Source organism: Oncorhynchus masou, chromosome 28 (assembly GCF_036934945.1).
Source record: "Oncorhynchus masou masou isolate Uvic2021 chromosome 28, UVic_Omas_1.1, whole genome shotgun sequence".
NCBI lineage: Eukaryota > Metazoa > Chordata > Actinopteri > Salmoniformes > Salmonidae > Oncorhynchus > Oncorhynchus masou.
This window is the reverse complement of record NC_088239.1, coordinates 63,940,821-63,968,570: the sequence shown is the minus strand read 5'-3', so window position 1 is coordinate 63,968,570 and position 27,750 is coordinate 63,940,821. Positions and strand designations below refer to the sequence as shown.

Here is a 27,750-nt window from a genome sequence, read left to right as displayed (position 1 = left end):
ACTTTAATAATATGCAATTGTTTCACACACTGTTGTATAAATACATTAATACTGCATGCACTCAGTGGTTAATTAATTATCCAGGCCTCAATCCAGGCTGTATCACATCTGGACGTGATTGAGAGTTCCATAGGGCAGCGCACAATTAGCCCAGGGTTGTTTTTTTACTTAACTGACTTGTTACATTTTTTTAATACAAAAATACAAAAAGCAAATACAAGATATTTGTACAAACCATTTATTTAAAATTGACATTAAACATACAATGGCTTTGCTACATTCGTATCTGAAATCCAGACACAAGCAAACAATTGTCTAAGGGAGAAAATTACTTAAAGAGTTGTTCATAAAACATTTACATGGGCAGTATAAACACGTTTTTAAGCTATGCAACAAATAAACAGAAAAGTGTGAGGCTTGTAGTAAAATATGAAGAAGTACAAAGAGAAAAAAACAACTATTCTCAAATCAATTGCCAGAGCACAAACACGATGTGAACACCAATTCATAACCCTAACTCCTAAGACTTCATAAAAAAGCCAAAAGCAGTCTCAAAGATAATATTGTAACAGAAGGGATGTGTTAAAAAAGGTTGTAGAAAAGCATTATGAAGAAAAAAAAAGGTCCCTAGAAATTGATGCAGGCTGGTTTTTCATTGTCTGTCAATAGATGGCAGTGCCAGCACTGTAGCTTCATATCTCAGCTATAAAATATAATGATTTCCTTTTTACACAAGTGTAACCACTAGACTACAGGGAAAAAGGGGCTAAACCAAGTTTAATGTGTCTAACATCATATTCTAGTACTTAGGTCGATTCACCACTTATGGCCTCACTAAGTCTATTCTACACAATTTACTTCACACTTCATTCAGTTCCTTCTGCTTTTAGGTTTTTATTTTTTGTTAATAACTGTATGTATGTACATATATATTTTGTGAAGCACATAAATACACTCTTACAAATGTTTGTACAAAGGACGCTACAGGAAATAAACGTGGATTAACTATCCTGAAAAGCTTTCATTAATCTTCTTGTCAGAGCCAAACAATGAGAAGCAATGTGATTTGCGTACCTGCATATACATGTTTGTTGACAAGTATAAAGGGGTCCAACTTTGTATCAATACATTAGTAGCCTTTTCACACTACCGAGCCAAACCAAGCAGAGCTGTACTGGACAATGTGAAAAGTACAATTTGGGTCGCCCCTATATTGTGAATCAGGCATATTAGCTCAGGCTTGAAAAGTCTGCCCTCTACCACAGAGAGAAAGGCTCACAATAGCCCACAAATAGATTAAAAACATTGTGTTAACAATCACTACAAGAGCCTTAACACAAAACGGACATTATCATGACCACCTTGGTTGAATAAGAAACTCTATGTGCAGAAATGGCATATGGAACTATGAACTTCTTTGACCGTATGTGCACTGAACTCAGTCTTTGATCAGTGCTCCGGCATCAAGCAGGAAAGGGTTAACCCCAAATGCAGTTCAGCCACTCCTGTCTATTTGATGTCAGTCATGATGCCCTGTAGCTAAATGTAGTCTTGATAATGTAGTAACACATTACTGTGCTCTTTAGTTTTCCAGGGCTGCTTTGTTCGGAATGGCATAAATAATGACACATAATCACCATCCGTTTAAAATAAATATGTCAATGAATGTCAATAAATAAAAAATGATGGAACCTTGAGGGCTCTGAGTGTTTGTAGGAACTGTTTAGAAACATTTGACTAACAAAAGAAATAGCTATGGAAATAACTTCCAACAAGTGTCCCACGGGACACACTGGTTGAATCAACATTGTTTCCACGTCATTTCAATGAAATCACTTGGAACCAAAGTGGAATAGACGTTGAATTGATGTCTGTGCCCAGTGGGGTGAGAATGCATTAACACTGAAAAACAAAACAACTAACAATGCAGTCTATAAAACATTCAGTTTAGTCACTTCTGCATTTATAAAAAAACAACTTCCTTGCCCTTACCTGCACTTATTCACTTTAAATGAGCCTATGGCACATTTCAAATCATAAACAAATTCTGGAATTTGTAAACAGTAACAAGCCACCGTATGAGACATATTTATACACACATGTAAATATTCAAATGGACCATTTATAACTGTCGTTAAAACTTCTAATACGGTTATGACTCATATCAATCTGCATTGTCAACCATGTTCCATATTTTACTGTAATTTTTTTTACAGCGTTGTGCTTAAATGGTCTCTTTACCTGTAGTTTATACTTCCTCCTAATATGGGCATTTGTTACCTGTTGCTCTAAACCCTTCATGTGCCAGAGGCCAGTGCATCAAGAAGATGCAGTATCAGTGCCAAATTCTAGCTAATGCCACTCCTACAAACCAGTGTATGTCCCTGTCCCAGGGGTCAGTATTGGCCTATAAGCCATGTCAGTCTCAGAAAGAAGGGGCAAGGTATAAAATCATTGAAGGTGAGCTTCAGACCCATCCAATCACCTCAGCTTACATATGACCACAATGGCCGCGAACTTGTGTTGAGGCCATCTCTTAAAATAACCTCAACATCCATCTCCAACTCCTCCATTTAGTTTTAGAAAGTGTTGGCCTATCAAGACCGAATACACCAGGCCATATTAGCCGATTACAGTTGATGTCTTCTTGCAAGACAACAACGTCCATCTCTAAACCCTGCATTAGAGAGTACTGGTCTATAGGCCCGAATACACCAAACCATTTTGTCTGATCTTCAAAAGACAACAATGTCCATCTCCAACTCCTCCAGTTTATAAGAAAGCACTGGCCTGAAGGCCGAATACATCAGACCATTTAGGCCAATAAGAGTTGACGTTGTCTTTCAACAATGTTTTTAATTTAATTGCAATCCACACGCGTCTCCAAGGCAGCGCCCCCAGTGGGCTGGGGGTGTCAAGGCGTGTCTGCGTGTTTGTAGTAGCCCCTCTTGATGGCAGCTAAGGCGATGCTCTCAGCGGAGCGCCTCTGGTCCAGGCTGAGAAGGGCCTGGAGCAGTGCGTTGATGTCTGCTTTCAGACCCTCCTTCTGCATCCAGTTCTTCAACAGGTCGTACACCTTGTCGCCAGGAAGGGCTCTCTCTGCCATCTTGATGTGGTTGTCATTGACACCAATGTAGCGGAAGAACTTGTTGTGGATCCGTACATCCAGGCACTCGTCGAAGAGGTCAAAGCTCTTCTTCAGGGATGTCTCATCTCCTGGGGAGAGAAAGGAGAAGAAGTGTTCACTTGGTTACATCTTTGCTAATTCATTGGTACTGATATCAAAAAATAGGAGAGTTTTCCTGTTTTCCTGACCATCAAGAAAATATGTGCTTTAGTTATAGACAATAAGTAAGGTCCGGACTTTTTTCCTGAACTGGTCACATGGTCAGGAAAAAAACTCCTGCCCTTTATTTTAGAAAGCATAACTCTTTATCGTAATTTTTCCTTTTCCTGATGATTTCACTTAAATGAATTACAATTCTCAAGCAGAAAACAATAATATATTAAACAATAGATAAACATGTACAGTCATGCACTGAACTAAAGTAGCTCTGCATCAACTATGATCTGTTCCTGAATCTGTGGCGGTGTGCTTTCCCCGTCACATTTTGTTCATTTTCTCGGCCTTACAATAGAGCTCCTTTTTAGCATCCAAATTGTAAATTGTTTCTAACCTCTTAATGCCGGGGAATTAACTCCTAAAGCAATTAACCACTGAATACAGAGCTAACAAGGTTAAACCGTGGAGCCAATAGTAAATAAGTGCTATACACACGCAATTTACTTCAGGCAGAGATAAAAACAAAGCCAAGCTATACTGACTATAGTTCAGTAGCAAAAACTATTCTTTAGGTAAATCCCGTATTCCTGTAGTCCCTATTCATTAAATTCAAATCTCTATTCATCATAGGATGAATGAGTGACAAAGGACATAAAATCCATATATAAAATCCATCAAATTCATTATTTTTTTGACTTGCTGAGGGCTGACATGAACTCGACGTTATTCCATCTCTATGGAGTGTATTCAAGAAGTCGAAATACTCAAACCTTGCATATAAAATGTAGCTTATAGACAATACATTTCTATCAGACTGTTCTGTAACAATTCATTCTTCTGAACAGACCACAGTCAGGATTTGATGAATGTGTTGTTTATGGTGTTTGTGGAACCCCTCCCTACAGTGGTGTAGTGGTGCCTGAGAAGAAGTGGGTATACCAAGGCATCCTGTGTGAAAAAACCTATGAGAAACAGTAACATACACTCTGAATGACCTAAAACCATAAATCCCATATTGGTCTTTCACAGTCAGGCCAAGCCAAGCTGTACTGTGCAAGTAGGCTTAGATTAGGTGTACAGTTGAAACAAATAAATTAAGCTGTCAGAAATTCATAGTTTTCAGATCCTTCCCTTTTTTATTAGGTTTTCACTCTCAAGGTCACACTTTGTTTCATTGTCTAGCAGCCAAAGGCATTATGCTAGTCATATTAACAACACATGATACATTTCTAATGGATATTTCCATCTATTTCTATGAAACTGCTTGCATGTGCAGTGCACATTTTAGAATGGTGTTTTCCAGCAATTGCAATTTGAAACAAATAAATAATAGTTAATCAACATTTTATGCTAAACATTCTGATCTGTTCCATCAGCCTTATTAATTTATACAGCGTATACTTCCACCACACTACTTAAATACGTATCAGTTGGGATTAAGAAGAGAGTATACGCAATACCCACTGAAAGATAAGTGGGTATAAGGCTGCGTATACCCTCCACTACACCACTGCCTCCCTACTAGAACCCGGCCCACACTCCAGCTCTGTGCGGGGTCCCTTACCTTGCAGGGGCACCAATCTCTTCTGTAGAGGATCATCCTGAAACACGACAGGAGAAAAAACAAGAGTTAACCACAGCCCTTCTACAGACTACCGAGGACAAAATCCCTTTTGTGTTTAGAAATACTGTCAGTAAAATATTATTAGTGTTATGAAAGTCTGCCTTGGTGAAAATACTCAAACTTGCAATGTGCTATTGTTATTGCACTTCTCAGGATATGTGTCTGCTGCAGGAATGCACAACTCGTCTCCGTGCTCACATGATCTGCTGCTAGCAGGGTCTGTTTGGTTTTGTGTCCTAGGCCATACCTATCCCCAGGGTCCCTGTCCCCCAATCCCCCCTGATTTCACGCTCCCCCTGCTCCCCTCTCTTGCAAGGTACCTGCCCTCTTCTAACCTTCTCTGCCCCCATATTCTTCAACATCTCCCTCCCTCCACTGCCCCCCAACCACCTCTCCCTCCTTCTCTCACCCCGGCTGTGGGCTGCAGTCTCTGGGTGGAGGGGCTGTGTCGGGGAGAGCTGCTCGACGAGGCTGCCCCAGCGGTGGGCAAGGCCGACAAACTTGTCTGGGAGGAGCTGGTGGTGTTGGGCAGGCTGTCACCCAGGCCACGGTCCTCGTCCTCCCCCAGGCTCAGGGGAGGGGAGGCCTTGATCAGCCTACCCTGGGTCTCCTGCAGCAAGGGACGTGACTCGGGACGGACCTCCTCTACTTCTTCCTCCTCCAGGCCAGCGTTCTGGCTGTTTTGTCTCTCCTCTGCTGTGGGTCCACTCTCATCCTAAAAGAGAGAGATTTACATAGAGAGAGAAAGAGAGAGAGAGAGGACATTCATATCATAGATGTAATCATAATTAGTTGATATGGTTCAGGCCGGTGTGACTAATCTTCTGCCAAAACCAGAAAAAGTCAGTGACGCATCACTATGACCTTCGACTGTGTCACTTAGCAGATCAAAGTACACTGAGACATTCTGAGAAGATGCATGAAAACAATTCCCCACCGAAGATTCATATATAGCCAACAGACTGATATACACCAGGGATGGTCAACTGGTGGCCCAGCCCCCCTTTTATAGGCCCGCAGATAAATTTTTAGGAACTCAGTCAGGATCTCAACTTACTGTTGAGAGTTATAATGGTAGAATACACAAGGTGCAATTTCAAAATGTGGTTGTGCATCAGCAGTTTTTCTCTTGTTATGTCAGTAATTGGCAGTCACTCAATCAGCCCATGTCAGCTAAAAAGTTTAGTCTAGCCAGTTATCTAAACTTGTAGTAATCATGGTCGAATTAATGACCTGGGGCTCCCATTGATTTTGTTAGTCGCTTAGATATGCAAACATTTCTCTCTTCCATGGGAAAATTTGTAGAATTGTATGAAATGAGTTGCGAAATCTTCTCTATGCCCCATGGCAAAATGTGTAGAATTACAGCAAACTTGCTTTAAAACTGCAACATTTTCTCAACGCATGATATTAACTCTCTGCTGTCAAGGGGGGGGGGGGACTAAAATGTTGTGCTCACAAGGTAGCGGTGGGGGACACACAACAAAATGTTACATAGGGCCGGATCTGACTACATGTATGTAGGTACGCAGACACACGAGCCACTGTACCCTCATGATGAATTCAGATTTTTTTATCTACACTGATAGATAACATAACCCCAAAGACATACTGTAACTAAAGGAGTAGAGAGGGGAAAACTTACGATGGGAATCTTCACGATCTCATTGGAGTCACAGCGACTGTCTGAACCTGAAAGACAAACTAAAACACATGGAGAATTAGACAACAACCATATCAGACAACCAATCTGCAGTGTTGTGTCAATATGTATTTCAATACACACGGAGTGGTGAGGGACATTTGTTTTTGTTACTCACCTGGCTGAAATGTACATGGCTTCTTGACCCAAAGCCACACACCAATCCCAATGGAGAGGAGGAAGAGCAGGAGCAGAATGACCAATGGCGTAGCTTTTGGGGAGGAGAAATGAGGAAACACAACCAATCAGAATCACATTTCAGACTTGATAGAAACTATGCTTATTTTTCACAATTAAACACCCCATAACCTATGACTTCAGTAAATTAGGAATTTGCGCTCCACTAACAAGCAAGTGTCATGTTATTTAAGCTGAAAAAATATCAGTGTATGAACTATATACAGTTCATTCTGTTTATTTAATCTGTCCTCAATAAAAAAAGATTCAGAGCCTATAAAACAGATAGCTAAAGACATATGTAGGCCTACCTATGGTCCTTAGTGAGCTGGGGGCGGGGGTGGGGGTGGGGAGCGTAGGAAGGTGGAGGGTAGGTGAGACGTCCAGTTTCCTACACAAAGTGTTGGAAATGGGGGTGCATTTCTTCACCTCCCCCTCCCCCACTTTACACCTAGGAAGACAAGAAAAAGGAATTAGTATTTTATTTTTGAAGGGGCTAGTGCAGTAGACACTTGGTTAAAAATGACATAATGCTAAACTCAGATCAATTTGTGCGGTCTTGCCAACTCCTTGACAACTCATGGCAACGACAATAGAAGTTGGCTATAGAGTAAAGACTGATCTGAGACAAGGCTGCTGTTTAGTAGGCCTACAGGGGTGATTTCTGGACTAAATTATGGTGGTTTTAGTAGTGTTCTAAATGTTTAGGGTGGCACTCACTTGGCACATCTCTTGCAGACCTCACAGGCCTGCTCTGGCACACAGAAGGTGCCCGCACGACACTGGCACTGGGTGTCTGTGGTACTGGTACAAGGTACCGTCTTGCTCTGATCTGAAGAGGGAGAAAAAAAGAGAGAGTGAGAGCGATCGTAATTATGGGCACATTCGTACATTCACTCTTGCTATCTACTCCAATTTCAGAGCACTCATCTTAGTACCAGAGCGCAGAATAACTGATGAATTTACGAACGCTCAACACCTGATGAATATGGCTCTGATCAACCCTACTCCTACTTTAGTTCTCTAAATTTACACTCTCTGGTACTCCAAAGTGAATTTACGAACGCACCCTAAGTTTTAATGCCAGAGAAGCTGGTGTTTGGAGGATATAGGATGGAGGATTGGAGGATATATTATTATACTTCGAGGGCATTATCACTTTTATACAACAGGTTCATACAACATATTCAAATAACGATTGACATATTTTCATTAAAGTTATTTTGATGAATTTATTCATACTATTTCATAATTCCACAAGATATAGTCCCTACACAAATCTGGATTGCTGGAGACGCAACCCAGTCATTCAGTCTTTTTGTTCTCTATCTATGGACGCCACCCAGTCGTTCAGTCTTTTTCTTCTCTATCTATGGACGCAACCCAGTCGTTCAGTCTTTTTGTTCTCTATCTATGGACGCCACCCAGTCGTTCAGTCTTTTTGTTCTCTATCTATGGACACCACCCAGTCGTTCAGTCTTTTTCTTCTCTATCTATGGACGCAACCCAGTCGTTCAGTCTTTTTGTTCTCTATCTATGGACGCAACCCAGTCGTTCAGTCTTTTTGTTCTCTATCTATGGACGCAACCCAGTCGTTCAGTCTTTTTGTTCTCTATCTATGGACGCAACCCAGTCGTTCAGTCTTTTTGTTCTCTATCTATGGACGCCACCCAGTCGTTCAGTCTTTTTGTTCTCTATCTATGGACGCAACCCAGTCGTTCAGTCTTTTTGTTCTCTATCTATGGACGCAACCCAGTCGTTCAGTCTTTTTGTTCTCTATCTATGGACACCACCCAGTCGTTCAGTCTTTTTGTTCTCTATCTATGGACGCAACCCAGTCGTTCAGTCTTTTTGTTCTCTATCTATGGACGCAACCCAGTCGTTCAGTCTTTTTGTTCTCTATCTATGGACGCCACCCAGTCGTTCAGTCTTTTTGTTCTCTATCTATGGACGCAACCCAGTCGTTCAGTCTTTTTGTTCTCTATCTATGGACGCCACCCAGTCGTTCAGTCTTTTTGTTCTCTATCTATGGACGCAACCCAGTCGTTCAGTCTTTTTGTTCTCTATCTATGGACGCAACCCAGTCGTTCAGTCTTTTTGTTCTCTATCTATGGACGCCACCCAGTCGTTCAGTCTTTTTGTTCTCTATCTATGGACGCAACCCAGTCGTTCAGTCTTTTTGTCTCTATCTATGGACGCAACCCAGTCGTTCAGTCTTTTTGTTCTCTATCTATGGACGCAACCCAGTTGTTCAGTCTTTTTGTTCTCTATCTATGGACGCCACCCAGTCGTTCAGTCTTTTTGTTCTCTATCTATGGACGCCACCCAGTCGTTCAGTCTTTTTGTTCTCTATCTATGGACGCCACCCAGTCGTTCAGTCTTTTTGTTCTCTATCTATGGACGCCACCCAGTCGTTCAGTCTTTTTGTTCTCTATCTATGGACGCCACCCAGTCATTCAGTCTTTTTGTTCTCTATCTATGGACGCCACCCAGTCGTTCGTTCTAAATGTTCCATTGCCAAACTGGCTGGCAACGTTCTTATCCCTTACCTGCTAACTAGCCAACTACGGCTAACTTACAGTCATGTCAAAAAGTGCAGCCAGAATAACAGCAAAGTAGCTGTATTTGCATTTGTTTAAGTGACATTTATTTGGATACTTCCATAACAATAAGCTGATGAGGCGTGATTTCGCCTGGCATAGAAAATGTGCTAACTCGTCAGAACACCATCGTTCAGAGGAGCTAGCCAACAACACAGCTACAGTAACAATCGCTTCAAACTGAAGCTGGAAAGACTTGCAGATTGTTAACACTTAGCTGTGTTTTGTTGTACCTTTAAAAAAAAAAAAGTTTTGTATATATCCATAAAAACGCTGCCTGTCTCGTCCCGACACGTTCATTTGTATGGGACAGCAGGAGATTGAATTTGAATATTAAAAATATTTAGCAAATGTCTTCTGATAAAAACTAAATTTTAGTCTAAAAGCAATGTGAGATAATGTCTAGATGCGTTATATAGTGGAGATCAAAATTATAAATTGCTTGGCTGGTTTGATGAGACAATGGATTGCGCAGTCAGATGGAACAGAGTAAATAAGCATTTTAAGGTCATAGACTTAGCCATTGGCAATTTGTGGAATAGACACTGGCTGGAATGTGGTTTTAACCAATCAGCATTCAGGATTAGACCCACCCGATTAGACACACCCACAAGTACTATTATAAACTATGTGGTTCAAGCCCTGAATGCTGATTGGCTGACAGCCGTGGTATATCAAACCTTATACCACGGGTATGACAAAACATTTATTTTTACTGCTCTAATTACATTGGTAACCAGTTTATAATAGCAATAAGGCACGTCAGTAGTTTGTGGTATATGGCCAATATACCATGGCTAAGTGCTGTATCCAGGCACTCCACGTTGCGTCGGGCTTAAGAACAGCCCACCATACACTACATGACCAAAGGTATGTGGACACTTGGTCGTCAAACATCTCATTCCAAAATCATGGGTATTAATATGGAGTTGGTCCTCCTTTGCTGCTATAACAGCCTCCACTCTTCCGGGAAGGCTTTCCACTAGATGTTGGAACATTGCTCGCAGTCGAAGTTTCAAATCATCCCAAAGGTGTTCGATGGGGTTGCTGTCAGGGCTCCGTGCAGCGCCAGTCAGGTTCTTCTACACCGATCTCGTAATACCATTTCTGTATGGACCTCGCTTTGTGCACGGGGGCATTGTCATGCTGAAATAGGAAAGGGCCTTCCCCAAACTGTTTCCACAAAGTTGGAAGCACAGAATTGTATAGAATGTCACTGTATACTGTAGTGCTAAGATTTCCCTTCGCTGGAACTAGCCCGAACCACGGAAAACAGCCCCAAACCATTGTGACTCTTCCACCAAACTTAACAGTTAGCGCTATGAATTGGGGCAAGGAGCATTCACCTGGCATCCGCCAAACCCAGATTTGTCCGTCGGACTGCCAGACGGTGAAGCGTGATTCATCACTCCAGAGAACGCGTTTCCAATGGCGGCAAGCTTTACACAACTCCAGCCGACAATTGGCATTGCGCATGTTGATCTTAGGCTTGTGTGCGGCTGCTCGACTATGGAAATCCATTTCATGAAGCTCCTGACAAACAGTTCTTGTGATCACGTTGCTTCCAGAGGCAGTTTGGAACTCGGTACTGAGTGTTGCAACCGAGGACAGATGATTTTTACGCGCTACGCACCTCAGCACTCGGTGTTCCTGTTCTGTGAGCTTGTGTGGCCTACCACTTTGCGGCTGAGCTGTTGTTGCTCCTAGACGTTTCCACTTCACAATAACAGCTCTGACAGTTGACCGGGGTAGCTCTAGCAGGGCAGAAATTTGACAAACTGACTTGTTGGAAAGGTGGCATCCTATGACGGTGCCACATTGAAAGTCACTGAGCTCTTCGGTAAGGCCATTCTACTGCCAGTATTTGTCTATGGAGATTGCATGGCTGTGTGCTCGATTTTATACACCTGTTATCAATGGTGTGGCTGAAATAGCTGAATCCAATAATTTGAAGCAGTGTCCACATATATTTGTATGTATATACTGTGTATATACATTGTATCATACATTCAATAGTTTAGGTAAAAGTTTATTTTCAGTTCTGTTTCAGATGGTATATATTACTAAGTTATTATTACTAATCTTTCCAATGTTTACTGTGAGATATGTATGCACTGAAGCACTCACATAATAAAGCTCTTTCACAACACAAAACATGTCGTTCCCCTGTAACAGTTATCTCCTTTCAGTGGGTTAGGCCTTTCACATGGCACAAAGACACACCGAACTGCTTTGCAAGGTAATGTACGAACACACACACACACAAATCTCCTGAGACAGGTAACACACACTCTGCATTCAGTTTGTGTGAAAAAAACTAAGACAGGCACACCCTCGTATGCCATGTAATACCACTGTATCAAATGATCATGGAGCTTTGAGGACAGGGAGAAAGCCACCATGTATTCTTCTACACTCTCTGGAACAAAAGTATATCAAGCTGAACTGTGAATGCCCAAAGCTCCATGAGTAGACTCCCGGAATTGGTGTCTACCTTGGTTAATAGTTTATGAATTGGCAACAGATACGAGAGAGAGAGAGACATTGTGGTTAGCTAATAGCTAACTTCATGTGAAATGGAGAGTCTCTTCTTCTAACGATACAAACTTGTAAGACAGTTCTTTAAGGACAGCTAAAAGAGGCCAGGTAACAGGTAACTGTTTGTTCTTTTACAGGACTACAAATAAACAGCAGAGGACTTCATTACCCTTGCGGCAGTGCGTGCAGGGCAGGCAGTGGTTCATCCCGTTGGAGTGTTCTGTGTAGGTGTGGCCGTGATCACAGGGCATGCATCTCCCCTGCTCCATGTCCCGGTCACACGCCCCGTCCACGAACGTACCTGTCCATCAATCAATAACATTTTTACAAACAGAAATAGTCTGTTATAGGCTGTTTATTTGTTTGATTAATACTTAACAATAACCTTATTGAGGTCAAAATACATATTTAGCCTGAAGCATTTCTTTGAGTAAGACAAAGGGGTGGTGTGCTTGTTGTGACGGTGGTAGTCTGTATGCTTGTGTCTGCGCTTTTCCTATGTCTAATACTGGAACAGAGACACATAGCCATGGCATATGCAAACTATATACTACTGCAGTGGTTTTGCGTCTACTTTCTTGGTTGTGATGTAACATTAGCATTTTTCCCCGGCCCGTTCACGCATGACATGCTTTAGGCACCTGATTATCATGTGTTTAGAGAAAAGGCCGATACTATCACACCCAAAAGAGAGAGAGAGCGATAGAGGGAAGGAGAGAATGTGAGAAATGTACAGAGGAAAAGCTTGAAAAGTTCACTGCCATTCCTGACTAACTAGCTAGAGATAGAGGCAGTTCAAACTGTGTCTCTGCCTTTTCCTATCTGACTGACCTAAAAAGGTCCAAACGGGTCATCTAATTGGAAATAGCAATAGCTTGTTAGCAGTAGCCTGATAGCAATGGTGCTCGTGTTGCTATAATATCCTTGGCTCATTCCACAGCGCTGGCATCAGTAGCGCAGTGGTTAGGTTTTAATGGGACTATTTCAGCTAGTAACACAACTTTTTAAAGAAACCCTACTCCCTCCCTTAATGTTTACTACTGGGTGTTGCTACAGAGCGTGGGTTGGGTTCCCTGCCGCTAGCTTGGGCATAGGTTCCGCTCTGCTCTGCTATCCTGCTATCCATAGTTGGCATTACTCTGACGGAAATAATGTTATAGAGTTCCCTCCTCTCTGGAAGGCCTGTTGATAATGTATTAGAAGGACTGGTTCAAGCTTGGATTCTATGTTTTATTTATAAAGTGTGATTGTAGTTCTGGTTCCGGGCTCAGGTTCTAGTAGCTCTGATTCTGCTGGCCTGTACTGATAGCAGTGTATATAACCAAAGTTATTGCTTGGGTTCTACATCGGGTTTTGGGCCTGGGTTCTCCTTACCGGCCTGGCAGTTGAGGCAGCAGAGGTCCTGATGGCGGTACTGCTGGTTCTCCACACAGGTTTTGTGTCGCTGCGTTCGGTTCCTGTCATCGCCGGACCACTGGGCCGCCAACACGCCCCTGAGCTCCGCCCCACAGCAGGCCAGCCCTGAGCACAGCAAGAACACCACCACCTAGAGGAGGCAGGGTAGTAGAAAGTTTCATTTACTTTCATTTAACCAGGCAAGTCAATTAACAACACATTCTTACTTACAATGACCACCTGGAAAGGGCAGTGCAGCAAGAGAGAGTGAGAGAAAGACTGGGAAAGAGAGAGATTGCTCCCATTCATATCATACAGGAGGGAGAGGTTCACATTACCAGTCTATATAAACACTCACTCGCCCACCCGCTTGGGAGCGGGGAGAGAAGAGAGTTTATATTCTCATAAGAAACTGTATGCGAGCAATCTGGGGCCTAATTTGAACCACCTGATCTGAACATCTGCAGAGGACAGCCAATTAGGAGAGCAGGCTGGAGTTAGAAAATAACATAACATGTGTATGTATGCAGAGTTTACACCATATACTGATTTTAAATGTTGAATTAATGTCATTCAATACAGTTTTTGAGGTAGGATTCTAGGCATGTTGAATGGCCAGGTCACGTTTCATCACCGTTCTGGGGTTCAAAGAAGATCCCTGGGATAAAAACATACAAGTTCAAACCAGATTTTTTTTTTTAAATGTGGTGGAGTGCAATACCATTCTATTAAAAAATATCTGATTCTAAACCAGCAAAAATATGTTTAGTGTGCATAGATTTTTTTTTAAATTACACTTACACAGACAGACACTTCAAACAGATAGTTCAAAGCGTATCCAAACAATTTCAATCTATTCAAAATGTCATTTTGGTTAAATCCATTGTCTTGGACAACCATAATCCTCTCTAGTGAGGAGACAATGGGGATTGATAGGGTATCCTATAGCTAAAGCTAGTATGTTGCTGCCCATATCAGATGTGATCCCAGTAATCCATTCCTGTGCCTGATAATAACAGGGCTTGTATGGATTGGGGGGACAGAGTAGAATACAGCGGAGCACTTTAGTGTGGCCCAAAGGCACCAGTGTTTGTTCACACGCCTTTTCACCTTGTCACTGTGAGAAGGTCCTATTCACTGGCAAACAACACACTTTAGTACCTCTACATCAAATGACCCACATTCTTAAAACCCCAGCGCTTTGACTGGGCCGACATGCGACACCACCACGAAGCCCCTTGGAAGCAATGTGACACCTCCTCGTGTAAATGAGCGGCCTAGTTTTGGTAGGTTTTGTCTCTCCCTTGTAGACCCCATCGTGCCCCACCACCCTCCCACCTTCATAACTGGCACACAGCGCTCAGTTCAATCTAACCCACAATACTTACACAATAGCTCTTTTATTTTTCCCCCATGGTCAAATAACATAACGTATTGAAATCACAGATTTCTGGTACTATAATTTTTGGGGAGTAGTTTGTAAACAAAGACAGTGGATGAACATAGTGTCTACTCAAATGGTGGGTTACATGGAATTCCTGGGAAACTAGTGGAGTTGACTCCTAATAGACTGGAGTTGACTTGTGTAAGACTACAGTAGAGTTGACTCCTGACAGACTGGAGTTGACTTGTGTAAGACTACAGTAGAGTTGACTCCTTACAGACTGAAGTTGACTTGTGTAAGACTACAGTAGAGTTGACTCCTGACAGACTGGAGTTGACTTGTGTAAGACTACAGTAGAGTTGACTCCTGACAGACTGGAGTTGACTTGTGTAAGACTACAGTAGAGTTAACTCCTGACAGACTGGAGTTGACTTGTGTAAGACTACAGTAGAGTTGACTCCTGACAGACTGGAGTTGACTTGTGTAAGACTACAGTAGAGTTGACTCCTGACAGACTGGAGTTGACTTGTGTAAGACTACAGTAGAGTTGACTCCTGACAGACTGGAGTTGACTTGTGTAAGACTACAGTAGAGTTGACTCCTGACAGACTGGAGTTGACTTGTGTAAGACTACAGTAGAGTTGACTCCTGACAGACTGGAGTTGACTTGTGTAAGACTACAGTAGAGTTGACTCCTGACAGACTGGAGTTGACTTGTGTAAGACTACAGTAGAGTTGACTCCTGACAGACTGGAGTTGACTTGTGTAAGACTACAGTAGAGTTGACTCCTGACAGACTGGAGTTGACTTGTGTAAGACTACAGTAGAGTTGACTCCTTACAGACTGAAGTTGACTTGTGTAAGACTACAGTAGAGTTGACTCCTGACAGACTGGAGTTGACTTGTGTAAGACTACAGTAGAGTTGACTCCTGACAGACTGGAGTTGACTTGTGTAAGACTACAGTAGAGTTAACTCCTGACAGACTGGAGTTGACTTGTGTAAGACTACAGTAGAGTTGACTGCTGACAGACTGGAGTTGACTTGTGTAAGACTACAGTAGAGTTGACTCCTGACAGACTGGAGTTGACTTGTGTAAGACTACAGTAGAGTTGACTCCTGACAGACTGGAGTTGACTTGTGTAAGACTACAGTAGAGTTGACTCCTGACAGACTGGAGTTTACTTGTGTAAGACTACAGTAGAGTTGACTCCTGACAGACTGAAGTTGACTTGTGTAAGACTACAGTAGAGTTGACTCCTGACAGACTGGAGTTGACTTGTGTAAGACTACAGTAGAGTTGACTCCTGACAGACTGAAGTTGACTTGTGTAAGACTACAGTAGAGTTAACTCCTGACAGACTGGAGTTGACTTGTGTAAGACTACAGTAGAGTTAACTCCTGACAGACTGGAGTTGACTTGTGTTAGACTACAGTAGAGTTAACTCCTGACAGACTGGAGTTGACTTGTGTAAGACTACAGTAGAGTTGACTCCTGACAGACTGGAGTTGACTTGTGTAAGACTACAGTAGAGTTGACTCCTGACAGACTGGAGTTGACTTGTGTAAGACTACAGTAGAGTTGACTCCTGACAGACTGGAGTTGACTTGTGTAAGACTACAGTAGAGTTGACTCCTGACAGACTGAAGTTGACTTGTGTAAGACTACAGTAGAGTTGACTCCTGACAGACTGAAGTTGACTTGTGTAAGACTACAGTAGAGTTAACTCCTGACAGACTGGAGTTGACTTGTGTAAGACTACAGTAGAGTTGACTCCTGACAGACTGAAGTTGACTCCTGACAGACTGGAGTTGACTTGTGTAAGACTACTGTAGAGTTAACTCCTTACAGACTGGAGTTGACTTGTGTAAGACTACAGTAGAGTTGACTCCTGACAGACTGGAGTTGACTTGTGTAAGACTACAGTAGAGTTGACTCCTTACAGACTGGAGTTGACTTGTGTAAGACTACAGTAGAGTTGACTCCTTACAGACTGGAGTTGACTTGTGTAAGACTACAGTAGAGTTGACTCCTGACAGACTGGAGTTGACTTGTGTAAGACTACAGTAGAGTTGACTCCTTACAGACTGGAGTTGACTCCTGACAAACAGACTTGACTCCTGAGTCTAAGCTCCTGTCGTTCCTCACTTGGATCAGTGGAAGGCGGCCGGCCATGCCTTATTGTTCACAGAGAGTTTCCTGGCCGGTGCAGCGCTGCTGTGCACCCGCCGAGCCTTTTGCTGGCTCTCTCCTTCTCCCCCCTCCCACCCCCTCTCCCCGCTCTCTCTGCTCACGTCAGACTTTCCACAGACACGGGGAGGCAGAGCGGAGGGGCCGACGACCAGCAGAGCACTCACAATCACACCATTTAGCTTTATCCAAACATAGTGAGAGAGAAGAGGCAAAGAGAGGGGGAGTGAGAGAAAGAGAGGGCAGAAAGAGAGAATGACAGAGAAGGGGGAGAGAGGAAAAGATAGAGGGGTTAATAGCTTATGAGATTGTACAGGGCTAGTTAAAGAGTTGAATGTGTGACTGTGGGAGGGGAGAGGGTGAAAGCAAAGGACTGAGGCCGTGTGAAAAAGAAGGAGAAGGGGAAAACGACAGCATGCATTTGTGAAAGAGGGAAAGATAGAAAAAGGAGAAAAGCACAACCAGGGAAGAGTGAGGAGAGATTGATCCGTGCATTGGAAGCACACTATAGACAAGAGAAGTAGTGAAACCATGAGGAATCCCACAAACAGTAATCAGGCTTGCTTAGAAGCGTAACCATGGTTATGTTCACAATGAAAAGCCTGAAGGGTATACTACAAAGCCGGTTCAATGAGTTATAACTTGATTTTATAACTAAATAACTTTTTGGTTGTCATTTAGACCACGCCCATTTCGAGCTTATCCCCCCATAAATGTTATTTCAGAATTTTTAGGCAAGTTAGATAGCTAACTCCCTGATCCTACTTCAGGTGGCTACTGGAAAATATACACGCGCACGCACGTGCACACACACACGCACACACGAAGTGCTGCTGAGCAGTGACATAACATCCTGTCTGAGTGCATTCCTGGGCCTGTGGATCACTAGATTCCTCCATGCAGCAGCCATCCCAACCTCACAGACAAACCTGTTCTTGTCTCAGCAGTTTACAGGCGCCTCAAAGAGGAAAAAGGTCACTTTATGGGGAGGAGAAATATCTAACAATGGAATTTTCCCATTGAGCCATGGCCATTAGAAAGAGAGCTTTTTGTGTGACTGAGGTTTGCTGCCCAAGTGTTGAATTGTCTATTCTGCTAAATTACTTCCATATTGTACAGTAAGCTCTTGGTATGAAACGGAGTAGTAGACATACATATTATTCAGTACTGAGTTCTAAATGCAGACAATTTAAATTATGCCTCAAAACCTGATCGACCAACATTACAGCTACCTGTACACTTGACTACAGGCCTTACCACTTTTCACACACCTTTTGTGTAACTGCCTGCACTTTCATGTCACACTGGTTATTTCCTTGTAGTTACTAGGGTTGGGCATTAACCAGATTTTCATATCATCATACCCCCCTTCTCTCATTCTGGGATTTACAGTATTACCGGCTTAGTACACAAGGGGTGCCCAAAGAAATCCCACAAAATAAAGGTAAAAATAAATATAACCAAAATGCTAATTCTGTGCTTCAGTTGCACTTTTCCACTCGGAGGAGAATTAACAAACGAGGCATTCTATCAGCAGACAGCGCTACTTTTCTCCAGTACCTTTCAGTGTAGCCTACTTTTCTCAGGTAAAATCCAAGATTAACTTTAAGCAAAATATTTGGAAATGTAGCTGGCTTTCTATGATGAATATTAGACATTATTTACAAACAAACACGTGACTGGCTCAACTGTTCAAGGGAATGATGGTAAGCTTCATAATGTACAATAATGTGACAGGTTAATTGAAGATCACAATCAGCTTTATCTCCTAATGTATTGCACAAGTTGACTGCAGGTATTTACTTAAAATGTAGCTACAAATATGAACATTTATTGAAAAATTTCAAAGAAATCATTTAAAAATTGTATTGACCTGATTATGTAAAAACTGGGCAGTACATGCATGCAACGCACACGCACACATAGACACACACACACGTGTGGTTAACTATTCTTGTGGGGACCAAACAATTAATTCCCATTCAAAATTCTATTTTCCTTAACCCCTAACCCTAAAACCCTAACTCTAACCCTATGCCCTAAGCCTAAAATATGTGGTAGAGTTTCATAAGGAAGAGGACCAGAGTAGCCACCTTAACCTCAGTGCTGAAAAAGATCCCTCCAAGTCCTAAAGCCACAGTCCCTGGTCTCTGGCAGCCCACCAATACTAAATACTCAAGTGTAGTACAGTACAGCAGACATCCTGGCCTGCACATGGCAGAGAGAGTGAGGCAAAGAGAGAAACAGAGAAAGATAGAGAGAGCGAGAAAAAAGAGAGCGAGAAAAAGAGACAGAGCGAAAGAAAGAGAGAGCGAGAATGAATGGACTGCAGCCTTTGTGAGCCTCACTGTCTCCCAGTCCGGCGGCAGTTACTCTCATCTAATTCCTGTCATTGCCAGGGGTACTTCCAAATTGCCCTGGAACACTCGACATATGCCACTGTGTACACTGAAGTTGTATTTATTACTGAATGACAGGACCCCCTTTCAGCCGAGCAGGTTATCAATGTGGCATTTAGAGGGTTTTATTCCCCTCCTGTGGGTCCTACAGTGAGCCTCATTATCTCAGGAGAGTGGGGGGGGGGGGAACACACACACACACACACACACACACACACACACACACACACACACACACACACACACACACACACACACACACACAGCAGCGGGGTCAAGTCAGAATGTACTTTATTTGATATAAAACAGATGATTTCAATCAGAGCCATATCTGATAAGGAGCAGCAGGCCCCTGGGGAGTGGGACCCTGACCCTCGTCTGTATCCCGATCATGCCTTTCCCATTAGTCACTCATCCATTATCTGGGAGGGAAATACGTGTTAGTGGGGATACTGTACACCCATCCGTTCAGATTAACTGGACAGGCGGATGAAGGAAACAGGCCCTGATATGGAGGTTCAGATTAGTGAAGGAAAGTGCTGCTAAGAAGAAGGTAGGCTGAGATAGAAACACAGTGAGTGCAGAGTAGAGGTCGACCAATTATGATTTTTCAACGCCGATACCGATACCGATTATTGGAGGACAAAAAAAGCCAATACCGATTAATCGGACGATTTTTAAAAATGTGTATATACTGTATATATACACACATTTTTGTAATAATGACAATTGCAACAATACTGAATGAACAATGAACACTTTTATTTTAACTTAATATAATACATATGGGCTTTCGGATGGGTGTTCTTAAGGTGATTCCACAGGTTGGTGGTATGTTTTGATTTAGCCGTTGCTGACCTCATGCTTACATCTTTATCACTAATAAGACACCTTGCTTTCCCTGGTGCCAATTCCATGTAATAGTCCCTCACTGGTGCTCTGCTTTTCTCTGCCATCTGTAAAACACACACAGCTCTGAAGTGACAATGATACTGAAGAGTCTGCTTAGGAGACAAATACTCTCAACTGTTTGAGTTTAAGTTACCTGTGATGAATGTTGAAAACAAAAACTGTCATTTCTATATGCAGGAAATCCTATTTTAATAATGGACATGGTAAGAGTTGACTACCAAAGTGCGAGTCATAATTCCCATGACACCTTCTAGCAAAATCTGAAAAGCGGTTCCTACATTCATTTATTCCATAGGATATTTTTTAGATTAACTTAAAATAAGGTCTGTGTTTCGTGTAGGCTTACACCACCTTGCCAATTTTATAACTGTGTAGATATCCATAGGACAAGGTAACTCTGATCAATATTGGCTAAATATAAGCGAATATCTTTTTTTTTATAGAGTGGATTCATGAAAATATTTTGACAAACGTTACCTTCTCCTAGTGAGATTTACACGGGTATCAAAACGCCGAGGCGGTTTAAGCCTGCACGAAACACAGACCTTATTTGAAGTAGATCAAGACATTCTCTATGGAAGACATGAACGGTAAAATAACGAAGGAACTCCTTTCAAGTTCAGCCGCAAGTTATTACAGGAATTATAACTCGTCGACTATTTCTTTCTAAACCATATACCTTTGACTATTACGAGCCTGCTGCTGCCTACCACCCCTCAGTCAGACTGCTCTATCAAATATCAAATCATAGACTTAACTATAATAAACACACAGAAATACGAGCCTTAGGTCAAATCCGGAAACTATCACCTCGAAAACAAAATGTTTATTCCGTTCCGTATTTCATCTAACGGGTGGCATCCATGAGTCTAAATATTCCTGCTACATTGCACAACCTTCAATGTTATGTCATAATTCCTTAAATTTTGGCAAATTAGTTCTCAAAGAGCTAGGCTGCCCAAACGGTTGCATATACCCTGACTCTGCGTGCAATGAACGCAAGAGAAGTGACACAATTTCACCTGGTTAATATTGCCTGCTAACCTGGATTTCTTTTAGCTAAATATGCAGGTTTAAAAATATATACTTGTGTATTGATTTTAAGAAAGGCATTGATGTTTATGGTTAAGTACACATTGGAGCAACGACAGTCGTTAATTGATTGTTTTTTATAAGATAAGTTTAATGCTAGCTAGCAACTTACCTTGGCTTACTGCATTCGCGTAACATGCAGGCTCCTCGTGAGGCAATTGGTTAGAGCTTTGGACAAGTTAACTGTAATGTTGCAAGATTGGGTCCCCCGAGCTGACAATGTAAGAATCTGTCGTTTTGCCTCTTTCCTAGGCCATCATTGAAAATAAGAATGTGTTCTTAACTGACTTACCTAGTTAAATAAAGCTTAAATAAAGGTGTACATTTTTTTTTAAATCGGCAAAATCGGCGCCCAAAAATACCGATTTTCGATTGTTATGAAAACTTGAAATCGGCCCTAATTAATCAGCCATTCCGATTAATCGGTCGACCTCTAGCGCAGAGATGCTTAAGGGGTTAGTTCACGCCAAAATCATAGTTTGACAGATGTTTTGAAATTGAAAAACATGTTAAGTAGTTTCTTGTGGGTCCATTGCTTATACTAACTATATTAGGTCAGTTTTACAACTTCCTGAAGACATACAGTGCCTTTAGAAAGTATTCACACCCCTTGACTTCTTCCACATTTTGTTGTGTTACAAGGTGGGATTAAAATGGATTTAAATCTAATTTTTTTCAACGATCTGCACAAAATACTCTGTAATGTCAAAGTTGAAGAAGAATTCCAACATTTGTAAAAAATAAACAACAACACAAATATATATTGATTACATAGTATTCCACCCCCTGAGTCAATACATGTTAGAATCACCGTTTGGCAGCAATTACAGCTGTGAGTCTTTCTGGGTAAGTCTCTAAGAGCTTTGCATACCTGAATTTAAAAATATTTGTACATTATTCTTTTGAAAATTCTTCAAACTCTGTTTAGTTGGTTGCTGATCATTGAGACACAGCTATCAAGTCTTGCCATAGATTTTCAAGCTGATTTAAGTCAAAACTGTAAGTAGGGCACTCAAGAACATTCAATGTTGTCTTGGTAAGCAAATCCAGTGTATATTTGGCCTTGTGTTTTCCTCTAGGATTTTGTCTGTGTTAGTCCTATTCCATTTCTTTTTATCCTGAAAAACGTCCTAGTCCTTGCTGATGACAAGCATACGCATAACATGATGCATCCACCACCATGCTTGAAAATATGAAGAGTGGTTCTCAGTGATTTGTTGTGTTGGATTTGCTCCAAACATAACAATTTTTATTCAGGACATAAAGTTAATTTATTTGCCACATTTTTAGCACTTTTACTTCAGTGCATTATTGCAAACAGGATCCATGTTGTGGGATATCTTTATTCTGTACAGGCTTCCTTCTTTTCACTCTGTCATTTAGATTAGTATTGTGGAGTAACTACAATGCTGTTGATCCATCCTCAGTTTTCTCCTACCACAGCCATTAAACTCTGTAACTGTTTTAATGTCACCACTGGCCTCATGGTGAAATCCCTGAGCAGTTTCCTTCCTCTCCGTCAACTGAGTTAGGAACCATGCCTGTTTCCTTGTAGCGACTGGGTGGACACACCCTCCAAAGTGTAATTAAGAACTTCACCATGCTCTGCTTTATTATTTATTTTTACCCATCTACCAATAAGTGCCCTTCTTTGCGAGTTATTGGAAAATCTCCCTGGTCTTTGTGGTTGAATCTGTGTCTGACATTCACTGCTCGACTGAGGACCTTACAGATAATTGTACGTGTGAGGTAGTCATTCAAAAACCATGTTAAACACTATTATTGCACACACAGTTACTTATTAAGCAAATCTTTACTCCTGAACTTACACATGTAAAAAGTTAGTCCCATGTTTTATGAGCTGAAATAAAAGATCCCAGAAATTGTCCATTTGCACCAAAATCTTATTTCTCTCAAATGTTGTGAACAAATTTGTTTACATCCCTGTTAGTGAGCATTTATACTTTCCCAAAATAATCCATCCACCTGACAGGTGTGGCATATCAAGAAGCTGATTGAACAACATGATCATTACACAAGTGCACCTTGTGCTGGGGGCAATAAAAAGAACACTATAAAATGTGTAGTTTTGTCACACAACACAATGCCACAGATGTCTCAAGTTGAGGGAGCGAGCAATTGGCATGCCGACTGCATGAATGTCCACCAGAGCGGTTAACAGAGAATTTTATGTTAATTTCTCTATTATAGGCCGCCTCCAACGTCGTTTTAGAGAATTTGGCAGTATGTCCAATCGGCCTTACAACTGCAGACCATGTGTAACCATGCCAGCACAGGAACACAAGCATTTTGCTACACCAGCAACAACATCTGCTAAATATGTGTATGCGACCAATAGAATTAGATTTGATTAGAAAATTCTGGGAGGTGAAAATGTCCCAGTTCTTCAAATGGCCTGCATACTCACCAGACATGTCACCCATTGAGCATGTTTGGGATGCTCTGGATCGACGTGTTCCAGTTCCCGCCACTATCCAACAACTTCACACAGCCATTGAAGAGGAGTGGGACATTACAAAGGCCACAATCAACAGCCTGATCAACTCTATGTAAAGGAGTTGCGCTGCATGAGACAAATGGTGGTCACACCAGATACTGACTGGTTTTCTGATCCACGCCCCTACTTCTTTTTTATGTATCTGTGACCAACAGATTCATATCTTTATTCCCAGTCAGGTGAAATCCACAGATTAGGGCTTAATTTATTTATTTCAATTGACTGACTCAGTCAAATCTTTAAAATTGTTGCATGTTGCGTTTATATTTTTGTTCAGGGTATTTATGCTTGCCATAACAAAGGGGTTGAATACTTATTGACTCAAGACATTTTAGCTTTTAATTTTTAATTAATTTGTACACATTAAAAAAAAAACATAATTCCACTTTGACATAACGGGGTATTGCTGTGTGTAGATCATTGACACAAAATCTCAATTTAATCCATTTTAAATTCAGGCTGTAACACAACAAAATGCAGATTTAAAGTCACGGGATGTGAATACATTCTGAAGGCACTGTATATTACAGGTCGAGGTCTTCACTCGAGGAGACATTCAAGTATTACTCATCTCACTCACCCCTAAGAGATTCCAAAGTACCTGACTCAGAACAAGACACATTGTGGTTTGCATCTTGATTTACTGAAAGTCCAAAACTGAAAGGCAACAACAAAAAACAAGGTACTTGTTTTCAGTTTGACTGTTATTCAAGATACAAACCACAACTTATCTAGTTCTTCGTCTGTTCAGACTCCTGCACTCTTTTCTTTCCTACCGGTATAACCATGTAAATAATAGGTAACCTTCAATAGCATTAGTAAAAACACTGCCCTGTAGCCAAATGTACAATACTGTATATCATTACATGTCTAACTGATAGTGTGCACCCATATACTAGCAACATTCCTCATGGTAGTGTATCATTTTGAAATGCATCCTTTGATGTTTTGATGGCACACCACTCTTTTAGTTTACTTTCTCTCCCTCTTTACATCTGGAAATTCCTAAATGAAAGTGTGTTAAATTGACTCACATTACTCTTGAGTAAGCCCAAGTTAGATACTTGACCATTCAAACCCACATAGATAACCCTGAACAAGATGCTGAAAGAAAACTCTTCTTCTACTTGAGAGATAAATCCAGCTTATCTTTTGAAGCTCTAGTTATATGTCTTTCAGTAATAAACCAGAGTGACATACTTGTATACAGTATGTGTACCTCTTCTGTGGTAGGGGTCTGGGGTATGGTACATCACAGCTTGTACCATTAACAACACGTCACTCACCCACCACAACTGCATTCTTTATCAGACACTAACACATAACATTAAGATATATGTCGGGGGTGAGAGTGTGTGGCTTTATGTTATATACTGCACAAACAAATACAGTGTAGTACATAAAGCCCCTCAAAAACACCAATAACCACAAAACACATAAGCATGCACAGTCGCACAAACACACACATTATGTAAACACATACACGACACGATGACACCAAACTTCAATGCCACACATACAGTATCCACCATCAGACGCGCATACAGACACACGGACACAGCGTATCAGTAGGGAGCATGTGAAACGGTGCGTCCCCCTCCTCCCAGGGTGTACAGGAAGGCCCAGACAATGCCGAGGCTTCATGCCGGGTTCAGCTCAACACTGCACTCTCTCTCTCTCAATGGCTAGTCCTAGTCCTCCTAGTCCAAGCCTGGCCCGGGCCAAGAGCCACTAGGTCGTATCCGCTCTAGCAGTTATTTTTAACTCAAGGAAGCCACAGCTCCAAGACACACACACTCGGTTTCCTCATCGGAGTAGGGTTCACTGATTACTGAGCCATTGCACAGAGTGTGTACTGTATGTGTGTGTGTGACACTGGGTTACAGTGTGTGACAGGTTAGGTTAGTTGACTTTTACCTTCGTACAAGAGGTAGACAACAACCTTTGTGAATTTTCTGCTCAAAGTCAAACAGTTGTGTTTGCTAACACAACTGACAATGAGGCCCTGAGTGACCACAATACATCTGACTTAGTGCCTTGATGAAGTGTGAGAAATAAGTGGGCTGAAATATCTAAGAGCTGTGGTAAAGAGTCAAACAAGTGTGCTTTAGTTAACTACTCTTTATGTTTGAACACATCCAGTGTGCGTACCAGTATGTGCATGCATGTGTGTGGTGGGACTTGGGGGCAAGGGGGAATTCTGTGAGGTTTATTGTTGCGTAGCTTTACACAAAAACATTGACCTGAAAAGGTCCTTTCAAAATCACCCTTTTGTTGAGTAGGAGTTTGACCTAGGGATGGGTGATATGTTGAATGTATTTGCACGATTTTCCAAATGCCTGTATCGTAAGAATCTAGGTTTTGTAATTTGTCGTTTTTATGAGCGTTTATGTCTGTTTGTTCTCATGTTGTATTTTTGGTCTAGTCTCCTTCGATCCTCTGTGCTGTGTGCACCTCCACATTCACACCAGAAATCTGTATACAGTTGAAGTGGGAAGTTTACATACACTTAGGTTGGAATCATTAAAACTCGTTTTTAACCACTCCACACATTTCTTGTAAACAAACTACAGATTTGGCAAGTCAGAAAGGACATCTACTTTGTGCATGACACAAGGAATTTTTCCAACAACTGTTTACAGACAGATTATTTCACTTATAATTCACTGTATCACAATTCCAGTGGGTCAGAAGTTTACATACACTAAGTTGGCTGTGCCTTCAAACAGCTTGGAAAATTCCAGAAAATTATGTCATGGCTTTAGAAGCTTCTGATAGGCTAATTGACATAATTTGAGTTGATTGGAGGTATACCTGTGGATGTATTTCAAGGCCTACCTTCAAACTCAGTGCCTCTTTGCTTGACATTATGGGAAAATTGTGGAACTCCACAAGTCTGGTTCATCCTTGGGAGCAATTTCCAAACGCCTGAAGGTACCATGTTCATCTGTATAAATAATAATACGCAAGTATAAACACCATGGGACCACGTAGCCGTCATACCACTCAGGAAGGAGACGCGGTCTGTCTCCTAGGGATGAACGTACTTTGGTGCGAAAAGTGCAAATCAAACCCAGTACAACAGCAAAGGACCTTGAGAAAACGCTGGAGGAAACAGGTACAAAAGTATCTATAGCCACAGTAAAACGAGTCCTATATTGACATAATCTGAAAGGCCGCTCAGTAAGGAAGAAGCCACTGCTCCAAAACCGCCATAAATAAGCCAGACTATGGTTTGCAACTGCACATGGGGACAAAGATCGTACTTTTTGGAGAAATGTCCCCTGGTCTGATGAAACAAAAATAGAACTGTTTGGCCATAATGACCATCGGTACGTTTGGAGGAAAAAGGGGAGCCGAAGAACACCATCCCACCCGTGAAGCACAGGGGTGGCAGCATCATTTTGTGGGGATGCTTTGCTGCAGGAGGGACTGGTGCATTTCACAAAATAGATGCCATCATGAGAGAGGAAAATGATGTGGAGATATTGAAGCAACATCTCAAGACATCAGTCACGAAGTTAAAGCTTGGTTGCAAATGGGTCTTCCAAATGGACAATGATCCCAAGCACACTTCCAAAGTTGTGGCAAAATGGCTTAAGGACAACAAAGTCAAGGTATTGGAGTGGCCATCACAAAGCCCTGACCTCAATCCCATAGAAAAATTGTGGGCAGAACTGAAAAAGCGTGCCGAGCAAGGAGGCCTACAAACCTGACCCAGTTACACCAGCTCTGTCAGGAGGAATGGGCCAAAATTCACCCAACTTATTGTGGGAAGCTTGTGGAAGGCTACCCGAAACGTTTGACCCAAGTTAAACAAGGGAATGCTACCAACTACTAATTGAGTGTATGTAAATTTCTGACCCACTGGGAATGTGATGAAAGAAATAAAAGCTGAAATAAATCAAACTCTACTATTATTCTAACATTTCACAT

The 27,750-nt window shown here is 41.8% G+C and overlaps 1 protein-coding gene across 1 annotated transcript in view; it reads right to left on the bottom strand.

Moving 5' to 3' along the window:
• Nucleotides 1–222: 222 nt before the first annotated feature.
• Nucleotides 223–27,750, bottom strand: part of LOC135518054 (tumor necrosis factor receptor superfamily member 10B-like) — a 41,701-nt gene continuing 14,173 nt past the window's right edge. Inside the window, exons 2-10 of the mRNA XM_064942890.1 lie at nt 13,299–13,470; nt 12,094–12,225; nt 7,507–7,618; nt 7,098–7,237; nt 6,728–6,820; nt 6,553–6,611; nt 5,317–5,622; nt 4,848–4,884; nt 223–3,216 (exon numbers count right to left, since the gene is read on the bottom strand). Coding sequence (XP_064798962.1) covers nt 2,915–3,216; nt 4,848–4,884; nt 5,317–5,622; nt 6,553–6,611; nt 6,728–6,820; nt 7,098–7,237; nt 7,507–7,618; nt 12,094–12,225; nt 13,299–13,470 — 1,353 coding nt within the window. The 3' untranslated portion in view covers nt 223–2,914. The remainder of the gene's footprint in view (nt 3,217–4,847; nt 4,885–5,316; nt 5,623–6,552; nt 6,612–6,727; nt 6,821–7,097; nt 7,238–7,506; nt 7,619–12,093; nt 12,226–13,298; nt 13,471–27,750) is intronic.